At 40.1% G+C, this 15,942-nt stretch overlaps 1 protein-coding gene across 1 annotated transcript; it reads left to right on the top strand.

Moving 5' to 3' along the window:
* Window positions 1–1,083: 1,083 nt before the first annotated feature.
* On the top strand, window positions 1,084–15,601 carry LOC128046876 (calaxin-like). Its single transcript, XM_052639066.1, has 5 exons — window positions 1,084–1,138; window positions 8,758–8,913; window positions 10,120–10,224; window positions 12,950–13,101; window positions 15,395–15,601. Exons 1-5 carry the CDS (start codon window positions 1,084–1,086, stop codon window positions 15,599–15,601), a joined length of 675 nt encoding a protein of 224 aa, XP_052495026.1.
* The last annotated feature ends 341 nt before the right edge of the window (window positions 15,602–15,942 follow it).

Raw genomic sequence — 15,942 nt, 5'->3', positions numbered from 1 at the left:
TGGTAACCCACTCCAGTATTCTTGCCTGGAGAATCCCATGGACAAAGAAGCCTGGTAAGCTACAGTCCATGGGGTCGCAAAGAGTGGGACACAACTGAGCGACTTCACTCAGATTATTCTGAATTTATTTTATCCAGAGTATGGATTCATATTCCTCCAGTCAAGATGTGTTAAGAGCCTAATTTTCTTCTAATTTCATGGAGAACAATTGACTAGCCACTAAGAACAGTTATTAAAACTTGCCAGTTTTCAAGTTAAAATCAAAGAACATTTGGCATTTCCTTAAGAAAAGTTTTGGGAGTTTTGTTTTTTCCCAGTTGTATTTGCCTAATTTGTTTTTATATGTTATTTAAAATTTAGTAAGAATACATTGTTGTAGATTCTGAAAGTCATGTTAGTACTTTGCTCCCTTGCCTTACCACAGTGAAGACCAGCAGACATACACAAGGAGATATTTGTTCTTTATACCAAGATTCGATAGTAGACATGAGAACGGTTACCATCTTGGCCAGCTTTGACATGATCATACTATGTTTCCCCACCAGTCAGTCAGAGAAGTTGGAGGGGTAACTGTGAGGATTTTATGTTTCTCTAAAGTTCCCAGATTGAGGCCTCTCTTTGCTTATCATGAGAAGGTACTTGGTTAGAGTTTTCAGAGGAGGTTATATATAACCTTTGAAGGAGCTCTTTATAGCCTAGGAAGTTATTTTATTTCTACGTAAAGATAAGGTCTTTATTGTTATTATGTGTTCATCCATAAACATTTTCAACTGTAGAATTTGTTCTCAGGAAATGTAAATGGCAATACTCTTAGATACCACTTTAAGTGGTGTTGAACCACAAAAATCAAAATTGGATGAGCTGTAATATTTCAGATCACAAATAATATCACTGAAATCACTGCCATTATTGCATATTTTTCCAATTACTTGAGAACCTTCTGTGTTTGGTTGCTGGGATGTTGCCATGGTCACACTCTGTTGGTGTGGAGTGGTGAGTTGAGGAATCAGTGGCAACTCAGGACGCCCAGGCTTGGAAGTAGGCTGTCTGAGAAGTCTTCATTGTTTTGAAGCCGCACTTGACATGGACCAGAAGGTTCTGAAGAGACTGGTGGACTCCATCAGTAAGAGTGTCAACTGTAAGTAGTGACCAGATACCCAGCACTGCCTGAACATCTTCAGTCAAATAAAAACATTGGGTAGTTGGCCATGAACAAGTGCTTTATTACCCCAAAGTAGAGTTCTCCTATTTTCTATCTAATATTTTGGTCATTTTAAAAATACAGGTAGTAAGTGAATGATAATCCCTGGACTTACACAGAAAATATTTCAGTCATCAGGTGTCCTAAAATACAGTACATATGTGGGAAGACTAGCTTGAGAATTTACATGACAGTGTAAATGCTAAAGGGTTACGTGCCTACGGAGTTCTGATTTTATTATAGTTTGAACTTTAATGAGAGATTTCAAAGTATAAAGGTTTACTGTGACAATGTCCCTGAGTTCTCTGGCGCAAAAGCCACAGCAGCAAATGACTGCTGAACTTCACAAGATTGATAGAGACACGTAAGGTGTTTTAGATGTTAAATATCTTGCTGCTTTTGCACATGGCAAGTGTTTATTAAAACTAATAGATTTTTTTTTTAGAATTCCTTGCCCTGCCAGATTTTAAAACGTAATCTTGTGAATTTTTGTTTCTGAAGCCTGACCACAAGCAATCCTGACTGATTTCTAAGAATTTGTTTCTGGACTTTGAGGAAGTAATTTTATTTCAGCCAGCTTTATGGCCTCATTATTGGGCACTTCCATTTTTCCTTGTGTGACCTTGGCAGGATGGTCACTACCTTGTTTAAGCATCTCATTGTGGATATAATTCAGTTTTCTCTTTTCTTGGTTGGATTTTAAATGATCTAAGCTCCTCAAGCACTCCTGGTCCTGTTTCACTCCTGTTGTCCTGCTGCTGCTGCTAAGTCACTGCAGTCGTGTCCGACTCTGCGCGACCCCATAGACATCGGTCCACCAGTAGTTGTCCTGCTACCCTAAAAATCCATTCAGCAGATTTACCTAGTGTTGAATGTAGTAAGACATGCCTGCTGCTGATAGCCGGAGTTTTAGAGCACTCAAAAGGGATTTATGTTTACTTTGGAAATCTGACTTCTCTTCCCTTCCTGATGAAATTGTTTTTAGTGGTGTCTGCTACCCATATGTGTGTTTAAAATCATTGTTACTAATATTTGAAAGCAATTCTCTGAAATAGTCAGTAGATACGAGCATGTAAAACTTAATGAGAAAAAAAAATTGAGACCCATATCCCATATAGTCTTCTACAAAGAAGATATAGCTGTTCAGAAAAAAGTTGCATTCCTTCCTTATTCCTAAGTTTTGACACTTGATAATTCTTAAGTTACTGTTAACAGTTCAGACCCTAAATACTTGAACAGCTAGTGACCAGGATAACCAGATTATCAACAGCTGATGTTTGTTGAGCTCTTCATTGGCAAGATACTGCAAAATGGTTTACGTCCATCATCTTTTCTTGAAACAGACCCATTGAGGTAGGTGATGTTAGCCATGTTCTTAGGTGAGGAAACTGCATCTTAGATTAAGTTGTTTGTGTAAAGTTACCCGGTCAGTGGACTTTTTGTGGGGGCTGAGCTAGTCTGATGCACACCCAAATCTTTATTTTTTCAAATTAATCAGCGTTATAGTCCCTAATGGTCATTCTGTACCCTGTTGTACCATAGTAAGGGCACAATGAAAAGTTGTTGAAATCAGCTCTCGTTCTTGAAGTCCTTCCAGTTGAGACCAGAATAGACAGTGTGCTCTCATGACTAGAGTTTGGTTGATGATGGGTAGGGGTGGGAAGGACTAATAAGCTGTTGCTGCTTTGGCCATCTCAAGAAGGGACTGTCTGTATTTCTCTTGGTGTTCTAACTGTGTGACAGAAAGTTGGAGCGATTTTTCCTGGGCTTTGCTTTAGAGCTTCTTAGGAGGGAACCTTCATAACTTGCTAGGTTCCTCAAGTGCCACATGGCCATCCAGTCAAGCTGCTACCATTGTGTGACTCCGTGCTCAGATCGTCAGCTGGTCATCTCCAGTGACCTCACAAAGGAAATTCACTACCTTGCCAAACACCTGTTTCCTTTTTTTTTCCCCTGACAGATCTAGACTCTTTTGTTTTCTAGAGCTAATATGACTTCTGTCTTCATTTATACTGCTCTCTAGAGCTACATTGTTCATTTTAGTAACTACTAGCTTCATGTAGCTATTTAAATAAAATATGTAGAACTTAAAATCCAGTTTTGGTCACAAGAGCCACTTTTCGGGGTTTAATAGCAACAATTGGTTTGTGGCTACCAAATTGAACAGCACAGATATAGAACATTTCCGTCATCTCAGAAAGTTCTAGACATTGCTGCTCTAGAGTCATGCAAAGAAATTATTCCATTTTCCAAATAATGGCCCTTTAATCTGATGGGGGAGGCAGATAATTATCTCATGGTATATAGTAAATGGCTTCATGGGTGTGTAACCTATGTGTTCTCATAGGACCCCATGCTAAGTTTAAGGCTCTGCTAACACTGACTTAAATAATTTTTTATTTTTTATTCTTACTTGTATTTACTTATTTATTTGGCTGTGCCAGGTCTTAGTTGTGGCATGCTGGGTCTTCGCTCTTCCTTGCAGCATGCAGGACCTAGTTCCCTGACCAGGGACCTAACGAGGGCCCCGTGCATTGGGTGCACAGAGTTTTAACCACTGGACCTGCATTTTCATTTTGCATTGGGCCCACACATTCTGTAGTTCACAGTGGCCATGACCTCTTATTTGTGTAGTATGGTAGGAGTAGCTCCCCCATCAGCATAACCTGAAGGTTAATATTGAAAATGTAGATCCCTGAGTACCACCCTTGGTGTATTTTTAAAAAATCTCTTGTCAGTGGTGCCAAGCCTCTAGATTGTTCACTTCATGTATTCTTAGATACTATAAAGTTTGAGCATCCTGATCTGAATTGTCTTTTCTACTTCAGACTTCAATTCTGTAGCTTAATGTCAATCCCAGTTTGACAGTGAGTTGGGAACTGACCCAGTCTTTTTCACACAGATTGTCATTTTTATACTTATGTACATTAGCAGACTTTTTTAAAGATAAGTGAAGAATTTTTAAATTATTCTTAGTAGTGTCATGTGGTTTCATTCATCTGATTTTGGGCATCTCAGACCTACTCTGAATCTTGACTCTCATCCAGCATATTCCTTAACTTCTCCAATTTACAAGTGATTGAGTATCATTTATTTAGCAAACATGTATTGAGAGATTACCGTTGTCCTAGGCTCTACTGGTTACTGAATAGATATTAAAAGAAAGGTAAGAGATTTTGCTAAAATCCCAAGTATTTAGTGAACTAAATTTCCCTGATCCACTCCTACCAGACGGAGGAAATAGTTAAATGCAGTATGGTTTGACTTTGTAAACTCATGAGCCTGTCTTTTCTGAGCACTCAGGAGTTTTTAATACAATTGATCATCTTTTTTAAGACTTAGACCAGGACGACCTAAGGGCCCACTAGTCCAATATGTGGCTTTTTCTGTATTTGTGATATATAACATGAGCCGATGTGTGTGCATATGTAGGTTTGTGTACATATTTCCTAGCTGTGTCTGCTGAACAGGCTTTACTCTAGCACCACTACCATACTCATACTTGTGGTCTCCCAACTGTGTGGAGGTTTTTCCCAACAAACAGTTCTCTGTGACATTAGCTGAGTGTCCCTATAATTTAACACTACCTGGGGAGCATCAGATTCTACAGGTTAAGAGTTCAGCCCTACAAGACGGTACCCCACCAGATGCCAATCACAAGTCCAGGTTATTAGCTGTGCTTCTGACCAACTGGCTACAAATCGTGACCCCCTCCTTTGTTCAGTTAATCTGCTAGAGCACCTCAGAGAATTCAGGATGCAGCTTACTCTCCAGATTACCAATGTATTATGAAAGGATATGATTGAGTAGCTGGACGGAAAAGGTACATAGAGCAAGAAAAGTGGTAAGTGGTGTGGAGTTTCCAGGCTTTCTCTGGACACCTTTGTGTGTTCACCAACCCAGAAGCTCCCCCAAGCCCCACTTTTGGGTGATTTTATGGAGGTTTTATTACACAGCCATGACAGATCATTAACTCGATTTCCAGCCCCCCCTCTGGAAAAGGGATGGAGGCGGAACTAAAATTTCCACGCTTTTAAACGTGACTTGGTTTTTCTGGTGACAAGCTCCCACCTAGGAAGAACCAACAGTCACCTCATTAGAACAAAAGACATTCCTGTCAACGAGGAAATGCTAAGGGATTTAGGAGCTCTGTGCCAGAAACCAAGGGGAAAGACCAATTGTTTTTTTCCTGCCTGTTATTCCACACGGATAATACAAGATGGGACTGGCGAGTAGTGCCAGAAAGCAAGGAAGTGTTGCAAAGGGGTGAGGGCATGTGAAAGAGAAGAGCCAACTGGAAAGCTCCCAGCGGCCGAAGCTGAAACAACTTGGGCAGCAAGATTGTTGATAAGTGACATAGTATTGGCCTAAAGTAAACATATGTGACTTCATACTGATGTAAATGATTTTAAAAAAGGAAAAGAGACAAATCTTCCTTTGAAGAATTTAATAGTATAAATACCCCTGCCCTGTGAAGTGGAGTTTAATTAAACCTTTATCATGAGAGACTGGCTTCTAAAGAATAGAGAAAGGGGAAGTAGACTCAGTGGAGAAACTGTAGACTGACTTGGCTGGGTGATCCTGCTTAGCAGCAGGGATACCTCATGTTAGTGTCATGTATCTGATACACGACAAGAGCAGCACTTCATCCTCTAGTCTTCTTCCCCAAAACACAACCACCATTTAATTACAAGGAAAGCATTAGGCAAACCTAAGTTGAGAAACATTCTGCAAAATAAAAACTGTCAAGGTTATGAAAAGCACTAAGATTGAAAACCTGCAGGATTGGAGGAGACATGAGAGCCACATGGATCCCGCATAGGATCCTAGAATGTAAAAAAAAAGGAAACTGGTGGGAAAATGGGTGAAATCTATAATTTAGTTAATAATAATGTGCCAATGTCAGTGTACTAGTTTTGACAAATGCCCCATGGTTGTGTAAGATGTCAGCAGGAAGAAACAGTGAAGAGTTTATGGGAATCTTATTCTGGCTGCATCTCTTACATAAAATACAACTATTCCAAACTAAGAAGTGTAATGAATAATGGGTCAATCTCTAGTTTATGAACACCATTCTCATTACCCACAGTTTCTCAAGTATCATTTACAGGGGTTCTTTGACCACACGTATAAGGTCTTCAGATATAATGAAATGAGCTGCATAGATAAAACTCAGAGGAAGTTACTACCTGTTGAAGACTGTGTTTAAAATGCTTGATTATTTTGTTGGATAACTTGTATCTGATTCAGAGCAGTTCCTGACTCCTGACTCACTCTCTTCAGATATCCATTTTGCATTGCTGTAATACTCACATGTTAATTCTCCTTCAGAGTTGAGCAGGGCTAGTTTCAGGCAAACGTTCATGTAATGTGTGCGCCATAAGGTGTGTCCACACACCTGAGCTGTGTTTCTCCTCATATTCCATAAAAGAAGGGGGAAAAGAGATGGTTTTTGTCCTCAGAGCACCTGCAGCCCCTTCTGTGACCAGGTCTTGAAAAGGCACATTGCTTTATTTCCACTGTACTCTTGGTTGAAATGGTGGTCAAAAAATCCCCCTAGTTTTAATTGAAGGAGACACAAACCCCATCTTTCTAAGGGAGAAGTATCAGAAGTCTCATTGTAAGAAGAGCATATGAGTGGGACAGAATTTAAAATTATCTGGGAAAGTATAACCTGTCACATCTAAATTGACCATTCATAAGGCAGTTTCAAGACTCCACTGACAAAGTGATCCTCCTTAAATGCAAATCTGATCCTGTTAACTTGCCAGCCAAAATTTTTCAATAAGCCCCTCTGTAAAGTCAAACAGTTCTGCCACCTAGCTGCACCAAACCGTCTGTAGCTCTGAGAATATGCCACCCTGCCTTCAAACTGCCTCGTAAATGCTTACTCCTGTGACTGCTTTAGCTCAAGTGACACCTTTTCCTGGAGCCCCGTCTTATTCATTTACTGCCTTTCCCCACTTAATGATTCCTTTCTTTGGGTCACTGCCAAACACTTTAATCATAGTGTTTGTAACACTTTGATTTCACTTCTTTGTCTCTTGACCAAAGTGTTATAAATTAAGGGCAGAAATGATGGTGTACTCATTGCCTAGGTTCATGGGAAGCCCTTAATAAATGCTTATTAGATGGATAAAAATGACCTTTATGTCAAATTTGGGGGCTATGTATGAAGCCTGAGAATCTAATTCAGTTCATAAATAATATTAGGTATCTTAATTGTTTATAGATTTATCAACCTTTTCCCTGAGAGTCAAGTCATTCTGACCATGTTAGAAACCCTAATGTAAACTGCATATTTGCTGTCAGTTCTTGTTGGTTTCTGTTGGGTAACTTGAAATCATCTCAAAGACAAAACCTAAAAAAATATTTCTTCCTCCACCCTCCCCAAAAGAGGGAGGGAGAAGAAGGAAGAGAGAAATAGAACTAGTAACCAGCTTCCCTCCTAACTCCTAGTTCTCTCAAATTATCTTTAATTTATAGAATCAGACGTTTAGAAACTGAGGGAATCTCAGAGATCATCTAGAATAATACTCAAATTTTACAGGTGGGGACTCTGAGGCATACAGAAGTTGAATTGTGTTAAGTCAGCTATGTAGGATAAGAAACGGAAGTGGAACCCAGATACTTAAGTCCAGTACCCCCAACCTACAAAGCCTAATCACTTAGTTCTCAGTTCAGACAGCGCAGTAGAGTCACCTGTGTGCTTCTTAAATAGCGTATCAGGCTCCCTACCTGCTTTCTGACCTCGTCTCTGTGGTCCTAACCAAAGCTTGTTGCTCCACGCCAGGCTTCTAGGCTTCCAGTTTTCCCCTTCAATACAACTTTGCCAGGTGGGTTTTCTTAAAACACTTCTCAACCCTAACAGCATAGAATTAGCTGAGCTTTTGTTTCAAAGGTAGCTCCTGGACCCACTGTTAGTAACTGTGACTTAGTAGGTCTGGGGCAAGGCCTTTGACAAGCAATGAGAGGTGGATGATTTTCATACAGAGGCTCCAAAGATGATACCACAAGAAAGCCTGCTCCAGTAAAATGAACGTTAATCTTCTGACCAGGCATTCAAGGCTCTCTGTCAAAAGCCTGTCCTCTTCAGTCTTGTTTTTCACTTCTTTCCAACTTGCTGTGCTCCCAACAAAACACGTTCAACCTCAGTCTCAGTTCTTTACTTGACTCATGTTATTCCCTCTTCCTGGAGTTCTCCACTTTACCACCCTGAATACATTGCTCTCTGGGTAAATGCTCTGCATCCTTCGGGGCCCAGTTCAAAGTCTACTCTCATGAAAATGGCACAACCCTTTCTCATACAGATTTCACATGTCTATAGTGGGGAGTGTTATATGACATCACTTAACATTTATATACTGTCTTAATGAGACATCTGAGTGGCATCTATCTTGATTGTGTGAGCTCTTAAGTAACAAGTCCCTGTCACAGTTTTTAAACCACTAGTGCATCAGAGAAACAAAATAGCTAATTAATAAAATATATTTAATTGGGTTGGAGAACTCAAAGGTTAAATCTAAGTTGTGTTTATTTGTATTTTCATTTTACAGTCAAAAAGAGTGAAATAGAGTGTCTCATAAGAATTTTTCACAACGTGGTGGGAAGAGGTGATATGAAACTTGCTAACGCTGGACTAGATCGTAACGCATTTCGAGTGATCCTGCACAGCATATTCAGAATGACTGATGATGTGCTAATGAATAGGGGTAAGGGGTCATGGAGACTGAAATGGGCCAAGCTGACATGGCAGGTGTGTGTGTGTGTGTGTGTGTGTGTACACACACACACACACATATATATATACACATATATATTCAGTTTTCACCAAAGCCTGAAATTTTTTAATGTAAAAACTATATAATTCTGGTAGTGCTACTGATTTAGAACAGTACATTTGATTTGATCATGAGGATGGATTTTATTACAAACTCACTCAAGTTGTCTCATAGCTGTAGTACTTTGAGAAAGAACCAGTAATGAACTAAATAAGCGGGCAGTATTTTTTTTTAAAGATAAGTTTGTGGTTTCCGTTGTCTTTGGATTCCTATGCTGTAGACATGTAAAATATGTAAAGACATGTTGACTTCTTCAACACAATAAGAAAATTACTCATTGTATTGAAAAAATTAAATAATTTTATATTTAAAATAGGAAATTATATAACGTGATCCAGTCAGTTTCAGTAACAAACTTTTAGTCTTGACGTGTGTATACACCATGAAAACAATATCATGTCATGTGGTGGTGCTCAGTTATATCCGACTCTTTGCAACCCCCGTGGACTGTAGCCCACCAGGCTCCTCTGTCCATGAAATTTTCCAGGCAAGAATACTGCAGTGGGTTGCCATTTCCTTCTCCAGGGGATCTTCCTAACCCAGGGACTGAACTCTCATCTCTTGCATCTACTGCTTGGCGGGTTCTTTACCACTGAGCCACCTGGGAAGTCCATAGTCAAAATAATTAATGTTTCCATTACCCCCAAAAGAGTAAATAATAATTTATTTTCTATAGGATAATACCAAAATTTCATTGGTAATTTTTAAAATAATGTATTATTTTACTAATTGATCTTTAGGTATAATACAAATTCTTTAGAACAGGATTTTACCACTCTTTTCAGAGTAGTAAAAATTACCACATTGATTATCTACATTATTGGTCTTTTTTCCTCAAAATAGCCATACAAAACATCACAAGTGATGCTCATCATTAACCATGGGGAGGAGAATGACTTCTTTCTGTAAAAATCTGTGGGAAATATACTTCCAGTTATTTTTGATTCTTTCAAGAAAGATTGTGCCAAAACCTTTTGTCCCCCTCTTTTTAGGAGGAAATACTTTTTTTTTCTATTCACACTACTCTTGAATAATAGCTATAAATTACAATACACTAACACATTCTTTTTCTTTCAGTATTTTTTGCATTTGACAAAGACAACGATAACTACATAAACGTGAAAGAGTGGGTTAAAGGGCTATCAGTGTTTCTTCGAGGGACTTTCGAAGAAAAGCTGAAGTGTAAGATTTCTATATAAAGATTAACATATAGTCAATTTTATATTTCATTAATCCATAAATTATTTTTTAAAAAATATAAACTCAGTGTTATTCTCTATAGCACTCTCGCAAAAGTAGTTCATGAGAGCTGGGAAAGAAAAGGCCGATGAAATGAGCGACCTATTTTATAGAAGAGTCCCTAGACCCAGGACTCTTTCTTCACTAGTTCCGTGACAGTCAGATACCACCAAGGATGGCTCTTTGGCTCAAGGCCTGGGCAGATAACAGCAGCTACAGGTCAGGATGGGTGCCAGCTATGGTCATAGGCAAGGCTGAGATCTCTGGGGCTGTGTCTGGGCTCAGCAGGAAACGGGCCTTGAATATGGGCAGCCACAGTAGTTCCCAGTGGGACTATTGCTCGTCTTTTCCTCCGAGAGAGTATGAGGGCTTAACACAAAACAAGGTAGAGCACGCAACTGTCAGACATCAACACTCTACTGCTAGAGTGAGTGCAGGTGAATAAAGAGAGGGAACAAGACTGAGGCAATGAGATCCCACAGGAAGGAAGGATTACAAAGGGAGCTTCCTACAGAAAAGCATCGTCAGGGATCCCAAAGACGAAAACCTCCCAATTCACAATTTTGCAGCGCTAGCTCTGACTCACCTCACCTGTACCCCTGAAGTGATGCGTGCTTTCTATGTTTGACACCTCCTGTGCCAGGATTTGGGGTGTGAAGCCTAGAAAGAGAATAGGAACAATTTTAAACAACAGTGTTCAAGGGAACAAATGTCAAATTACTTAGGAACAACTGCAGAGTTCTAAGTATGTAAGCAAATTTTTATCCCTTCTGCCACTTGATTCTGGATTTGGGATGTTCAAAAGAAACTCTCTAAGTTAAATACATGTTTTTAAAATGATAGTGACATTTTAAAGACTCATCAACTGTATTTGACATTTATGACTTTTGTTTCTCTGTTTTATTTGGGGGAGGTATATTTTTTTCCTTAATACTTAAAAATTTGAAGTATAATTGACATACCGTTGCTGCTGCTAAGTCGCTTTAATCATGTCCGACTCTGTGCGACGCCACAGACCGCAGCCCACCAGGCTCCCCCATCCCTGGGATTCTCCAGGCAAGAACACTGGAGTGGGTTGCCATTTCCTTCTCCAGTGCATGAAAGTGAAAAGTGAGAGTGAAGTCGCTCAGTTGTGTCCCACTCTTTGCGACCCTATGGACTGCAGCCTACCAGGCTCCTCCATCCATGGGACTCTCCAGGCAAGAGTACTGGAGTGGGTTTCCAGTGCCTTCTCCAATTGACATACAACATTGTATAATTCCTTTTTTTACTTACATGTTTTCCCCCCCAACTTTTCTCCAGTCTGATTTTCACAGGATACCATTAAGTATAGTAGTCACTTGTTCCTTATAATTGCAGTGTTCTTATACAGAAGTCTCACTGAGAAATGAAAAGTGAAGTTTCATGAATGTAAATTCTTGTGAAAGGGTTCGTGACGAAGTGCAGCCAGACATGATGAATTGCTGTTGTTTAGTCTTTAAGTCATGTCCAACTCATTTGCCACCCCATGGACTGTTGCCTGTTATGCTCTCTGTCCATGGGATTTCCCAGGCAAGAATACTGGAAGGGGTTGCCATTTGCTTCTCCAGGGATCTTCCCGACCCAGGGATCAAACCCATGTCCCCTGCATTGGCAGGTGGATTCTTTACCACTGAGCCAGCAGGGAAGCCAGGATATAATGAATAGCACCACACTATCAATGTTTTTTTCCTTTTCTAATCTCACTGCCTAAAAATACTTCATGTATTATATATTTCAAGACATGTTAATTTGGGGAAAATACTATTTCTAGTAGGGTTATGTCACAAGCTCATATATGCTATATATTAGAAAAATGCAACAAAAGACCTAATCTGATACTCTGGAATTTAGTACATGGTTCTTTTTCTTCCTCCCTCCCTTCTCTTCTTCCTATCTTGCTCTTCTTTCTTTCCTTGTCTCTCTCCCTCTCTCCCCTCCCCCCCTTCCTTTTTTTCTAAAAACATTTAATTAGATTACTAACTCAAGTAGATTACTTACTACTTCTCTGCTATATTCCCAGGACCTGAATAAGGTCGTTTGTGGGATGAAGGTATGATAAACTGTAGTAGTGCTTACATGGTGTGGTGGAAATCATGGAAATCGTTCTCCAGGGGGAGATGGATCATTCTGGATAGTGAAATGGGCAGTCTCCAAGGAGATGACAGACTCACTACCCAAATATATTGAAAAATGTTTTTTGTCAGTGATATAGTGATGTGTATGCACTGCCTTTTTTACTCTGTGTAAGAAGGAAATTATAGCAGTAAGATACACATACATATTTACATGTGTATATATGAAAAGAAAGACTTTATTCACATATGTGTGTGTGTGTGTATCTCACAAAGGATATTTAGTCTTGTGGAAAGATTTATAAAATTCTCCACTGTGTAGAATGTTATTGTTCAGTCGCTAAGTCACGTCTGGCTCTTTGTGACCCCAGGGACTGCAGCACGCCAGGCTCCTCTGTCCTCCACTTTCTCCCAGGATTTGTTCAAATTCATGTCTACTGAGTCCATTGAGTCTAGACTGTAGATTGTATAAACTGTTTCTATCCTTCTTTAATTACATACTGAAATAACTGAGAAGACTAATGACATTTTAACTCCTTTTATCCATATCTATTAACTTCTTATGCTTTGAAAAGTTTGTTTCGAAGTTTATTATTTCAATGGTGACGGTTACATTTCTCGAGAGAGAATATATGACATGTTGAAGAACAGTCTGCACCAACAGTCACCTGAAGAAGAGACTGATGAAGGAATAAGAGAGTTGGTAGATATAGCATTGAAGAAAATGGTAAGAATAAAAAAGTTGTAATTCACTATATCCAGTCAAGTGGGTGTGAGAAAGCTAAAGCAATGATTTATTTCCCTACGTACTGAATGTAACCTTCGTGAGGGCAGGAGTTCTTGTTTGATCTCTGCTCTATCCATTGCCTAAAACAGTGCCTGGCTGACGGTTACTTCATAAATATTTATGGGATGGCTGGGTTATTAAATGAAGCACTACATTAAATGAATGCTATTTTTATTTATTATTGCACTATCAGTAAACCCTCCTTATCTGGGAAGGAGGGTGATAGATTTAGTTCTTTTAAAATTGAATGCCACTGTAGTCTGTCTTCATGACCTTTGCTTTCTCATCCATCTCAACACTCATTATAATGAAATAACCTGTATAAAGTGCTTACTACATGCTGGGCCCTTCACAGAAGTTTAATATTTAAACATGTTTCATCTTCAAAACAACAGTATGAAGTAGAAAATATTATCTCTATTTTGCAGGTGAGAAAACTGAAGTGCAGATAGGTTTATACAAGGTCATGATGGAAAATGAGGTGCAAAATTTATCTTTCAGTGAAACTAGTAACACCTCTTGATTATGGCCATAGTGATTTCTTTTTCTTCCTGTGACCCTAAACTGGATACCAATGGTTTAAGACTGAGGCCACCAGGGTCCAGCTCACTACCTGTTTGGAGTTCAGGAAGTAAGCGATGAGACGGTCTGCCGAGTCTCAGATTCAGCTAACATACCAGATGGTGTCCTCTCCCATTGGAAGTGCTCAGTAGCCACTGAGAGGTGGGAGGGCAGACTTCTTGAGACAGTATCCTTCCCAGTACCACACCCACTCCTTCTTTTAAAATAGGTGGTGTTTGTTTTTTTTTTACCTACTTGGCTGCACTGGGTCTCAGCTGCAGCACATAGGATCTTTAGTTGCAGAGTGCAGGATCTGGTTCCCTGAAGGGTGACTGAACCTGGCCGGGCTCCCTGCGTTGGGAGCATGGAGTGTTAACCACTGGACCACAAGGTCCACCCACCCCCTTCTTTTGGAAAGAAAATGTTACGGAGTGAATCTTTTTCTGAAAATTATTCAAACCTTTCTTTAATTACAGCCCCCCAGCAACCTTGATTTAGTTATGCCCAGAAGTGAAAAAATAAGGACCTATCAAGTCAAATCCAAATTGAATGAAGCAGTTAAAACTATTCATAATCCATGCACATGATTTAGTAAACTTCCCATAGTCCCTGTCATGAACACTGCATCCCAGCCTGGCCTGCCTGCTTCCTGACTTGCATTCCGGCTTACTGTCAAAATCCATGCTGAGCCATTCCTCTGCTCTTCCTCGCCACCTATCTACACCCCAACCATCCTTAAGGGCCTAGCGGAAGTCTGCTAGCTTCTTCTCATGATCCTAGTCCTTCTTGCTCTCTCAGTGCCTGCTCCTTATTAGGCAACTTCACTTTTACACATTTTACGTTATATCCTTGTCTCAAGTTTAAGAGGTGCTTTGTGAAACAAGACCAAAATTAAGAATCTGGCACTATTTTCATCACAAAAGTAGCAGGATGATAACGGGCTTCCTCTAATTTTCTGTTTTATTTCCCCAACTCGGTTAGAAGTCCTTTAAGGATTTTGCTTATTATTATTTCCTTATCTGGCCTCACCGGGTCTTAGTTGTGGTGTGCGGGATGCTAGCTGCCGGCCCACCAGGGAAGCCCCCCGAGGGACAGGGTTTTACATGTCTAAGGTAATGCTGGGGCTGCTGTGACAAAGTATCATATTCTGGGTAGATGAAACAACTGGAGTTTATTTCTCACAATCTGGGCAGTCTGAGAAGCCCAAGATGAAAGTGAACCTGCCAAGCAGGCTCCCTTCCTAGCTGAGAGCTCTTCTTGCCTTGCTGACAACCGCCTTCTCAGTGAGTCCTCATGTGGCAGAGAGAGGGAGCTTTGGCCTTCCTTTAACTCATAGGGACACTAATAGCACGTTGGGGCCCTACCTTCGTGACCTCATCTAAACCAAACTTACCTCCCAAAGACCCCCACCTTCAAATATGATCCCATTGCAGTGGCTAGAGCTTTAATTTGGGAGATGTGGAGAGACATTCTATTCATAATATCAGGTATTAGATTAAAAGGAACAAAGTAAGTTGCCTCCATAAATAAGCATCTTTTGATGTGCGCAGGTAGTGCCTACATAAGTGTGAACTTGTTTGAATTGGTAAAATCTTTTATTCTACAGTTATTTTCCATGCAGAATTAAAATTAACTACTCTGTCATTTACCAAGAAATCATCTTCCTCTCTAGGATTATGACAACGATGGCAGGATATCTTTTGCAGATTTTGAAAAAGCAGTGAAAGAAGATAGACTTTTGTTGGAAGTGTTTGGACCATGTTTACCGGATGCAAAGGTACAGTGGCAGCAGCGAATTGGTTTGGGGGAAATTTTCAAAGGATCTGAAAAGAAATACTTGATAGACACTTACCTCTACAGGGTTCCAACCTACTGCTGAAGTTCAGGCAAGCAAGGTCTCTGCCCCATCTCAGCATTTGGGACCCAAGATGGTAGTGACAAAGGAATTATACTCAAGACTCTCAGCTTTTAACCACCTTCAGTTCAGTTCAGTTCAGTTGCTCAGTCGTGTCCGACTCTGCGACCCCATGAATCACAGCACGCCAGGCCTCCCTGTCCATCACCATCTCCCGGAGTTCACTCAAACTCACGTCCATCGAGTCGGTGATGCCATCCAGCCATCTCATCCTCTGTCATCCTCTCATCCTCCTGCCCCCAATCCCTTAACCATAATACACAATTCCTAATGTTCTGGATGTTAATATTTTCTCCCTCCAAACC

Source organism: Budorcas taxicolor, chromosome 4 (assembly GCF_023091745.1).
Source record: "Budorcas taxicolor isolate Tak-1 chromosome 4, Takin1.1, whole genome shotgun sequence".
Classification (NCBI taxonomy): domain Eukaryota; kingdom Metazoa; phylum Chordata; class Mammalia; order Artiodactyla; family Bovidae; genus Budorcas; species Budorcas taxicolor.
The sequence above is the reverse complement of the archived record's forward strand: the minus strand, read 5'-3'. Positions and strand labels throughout refer to the sequence as shown.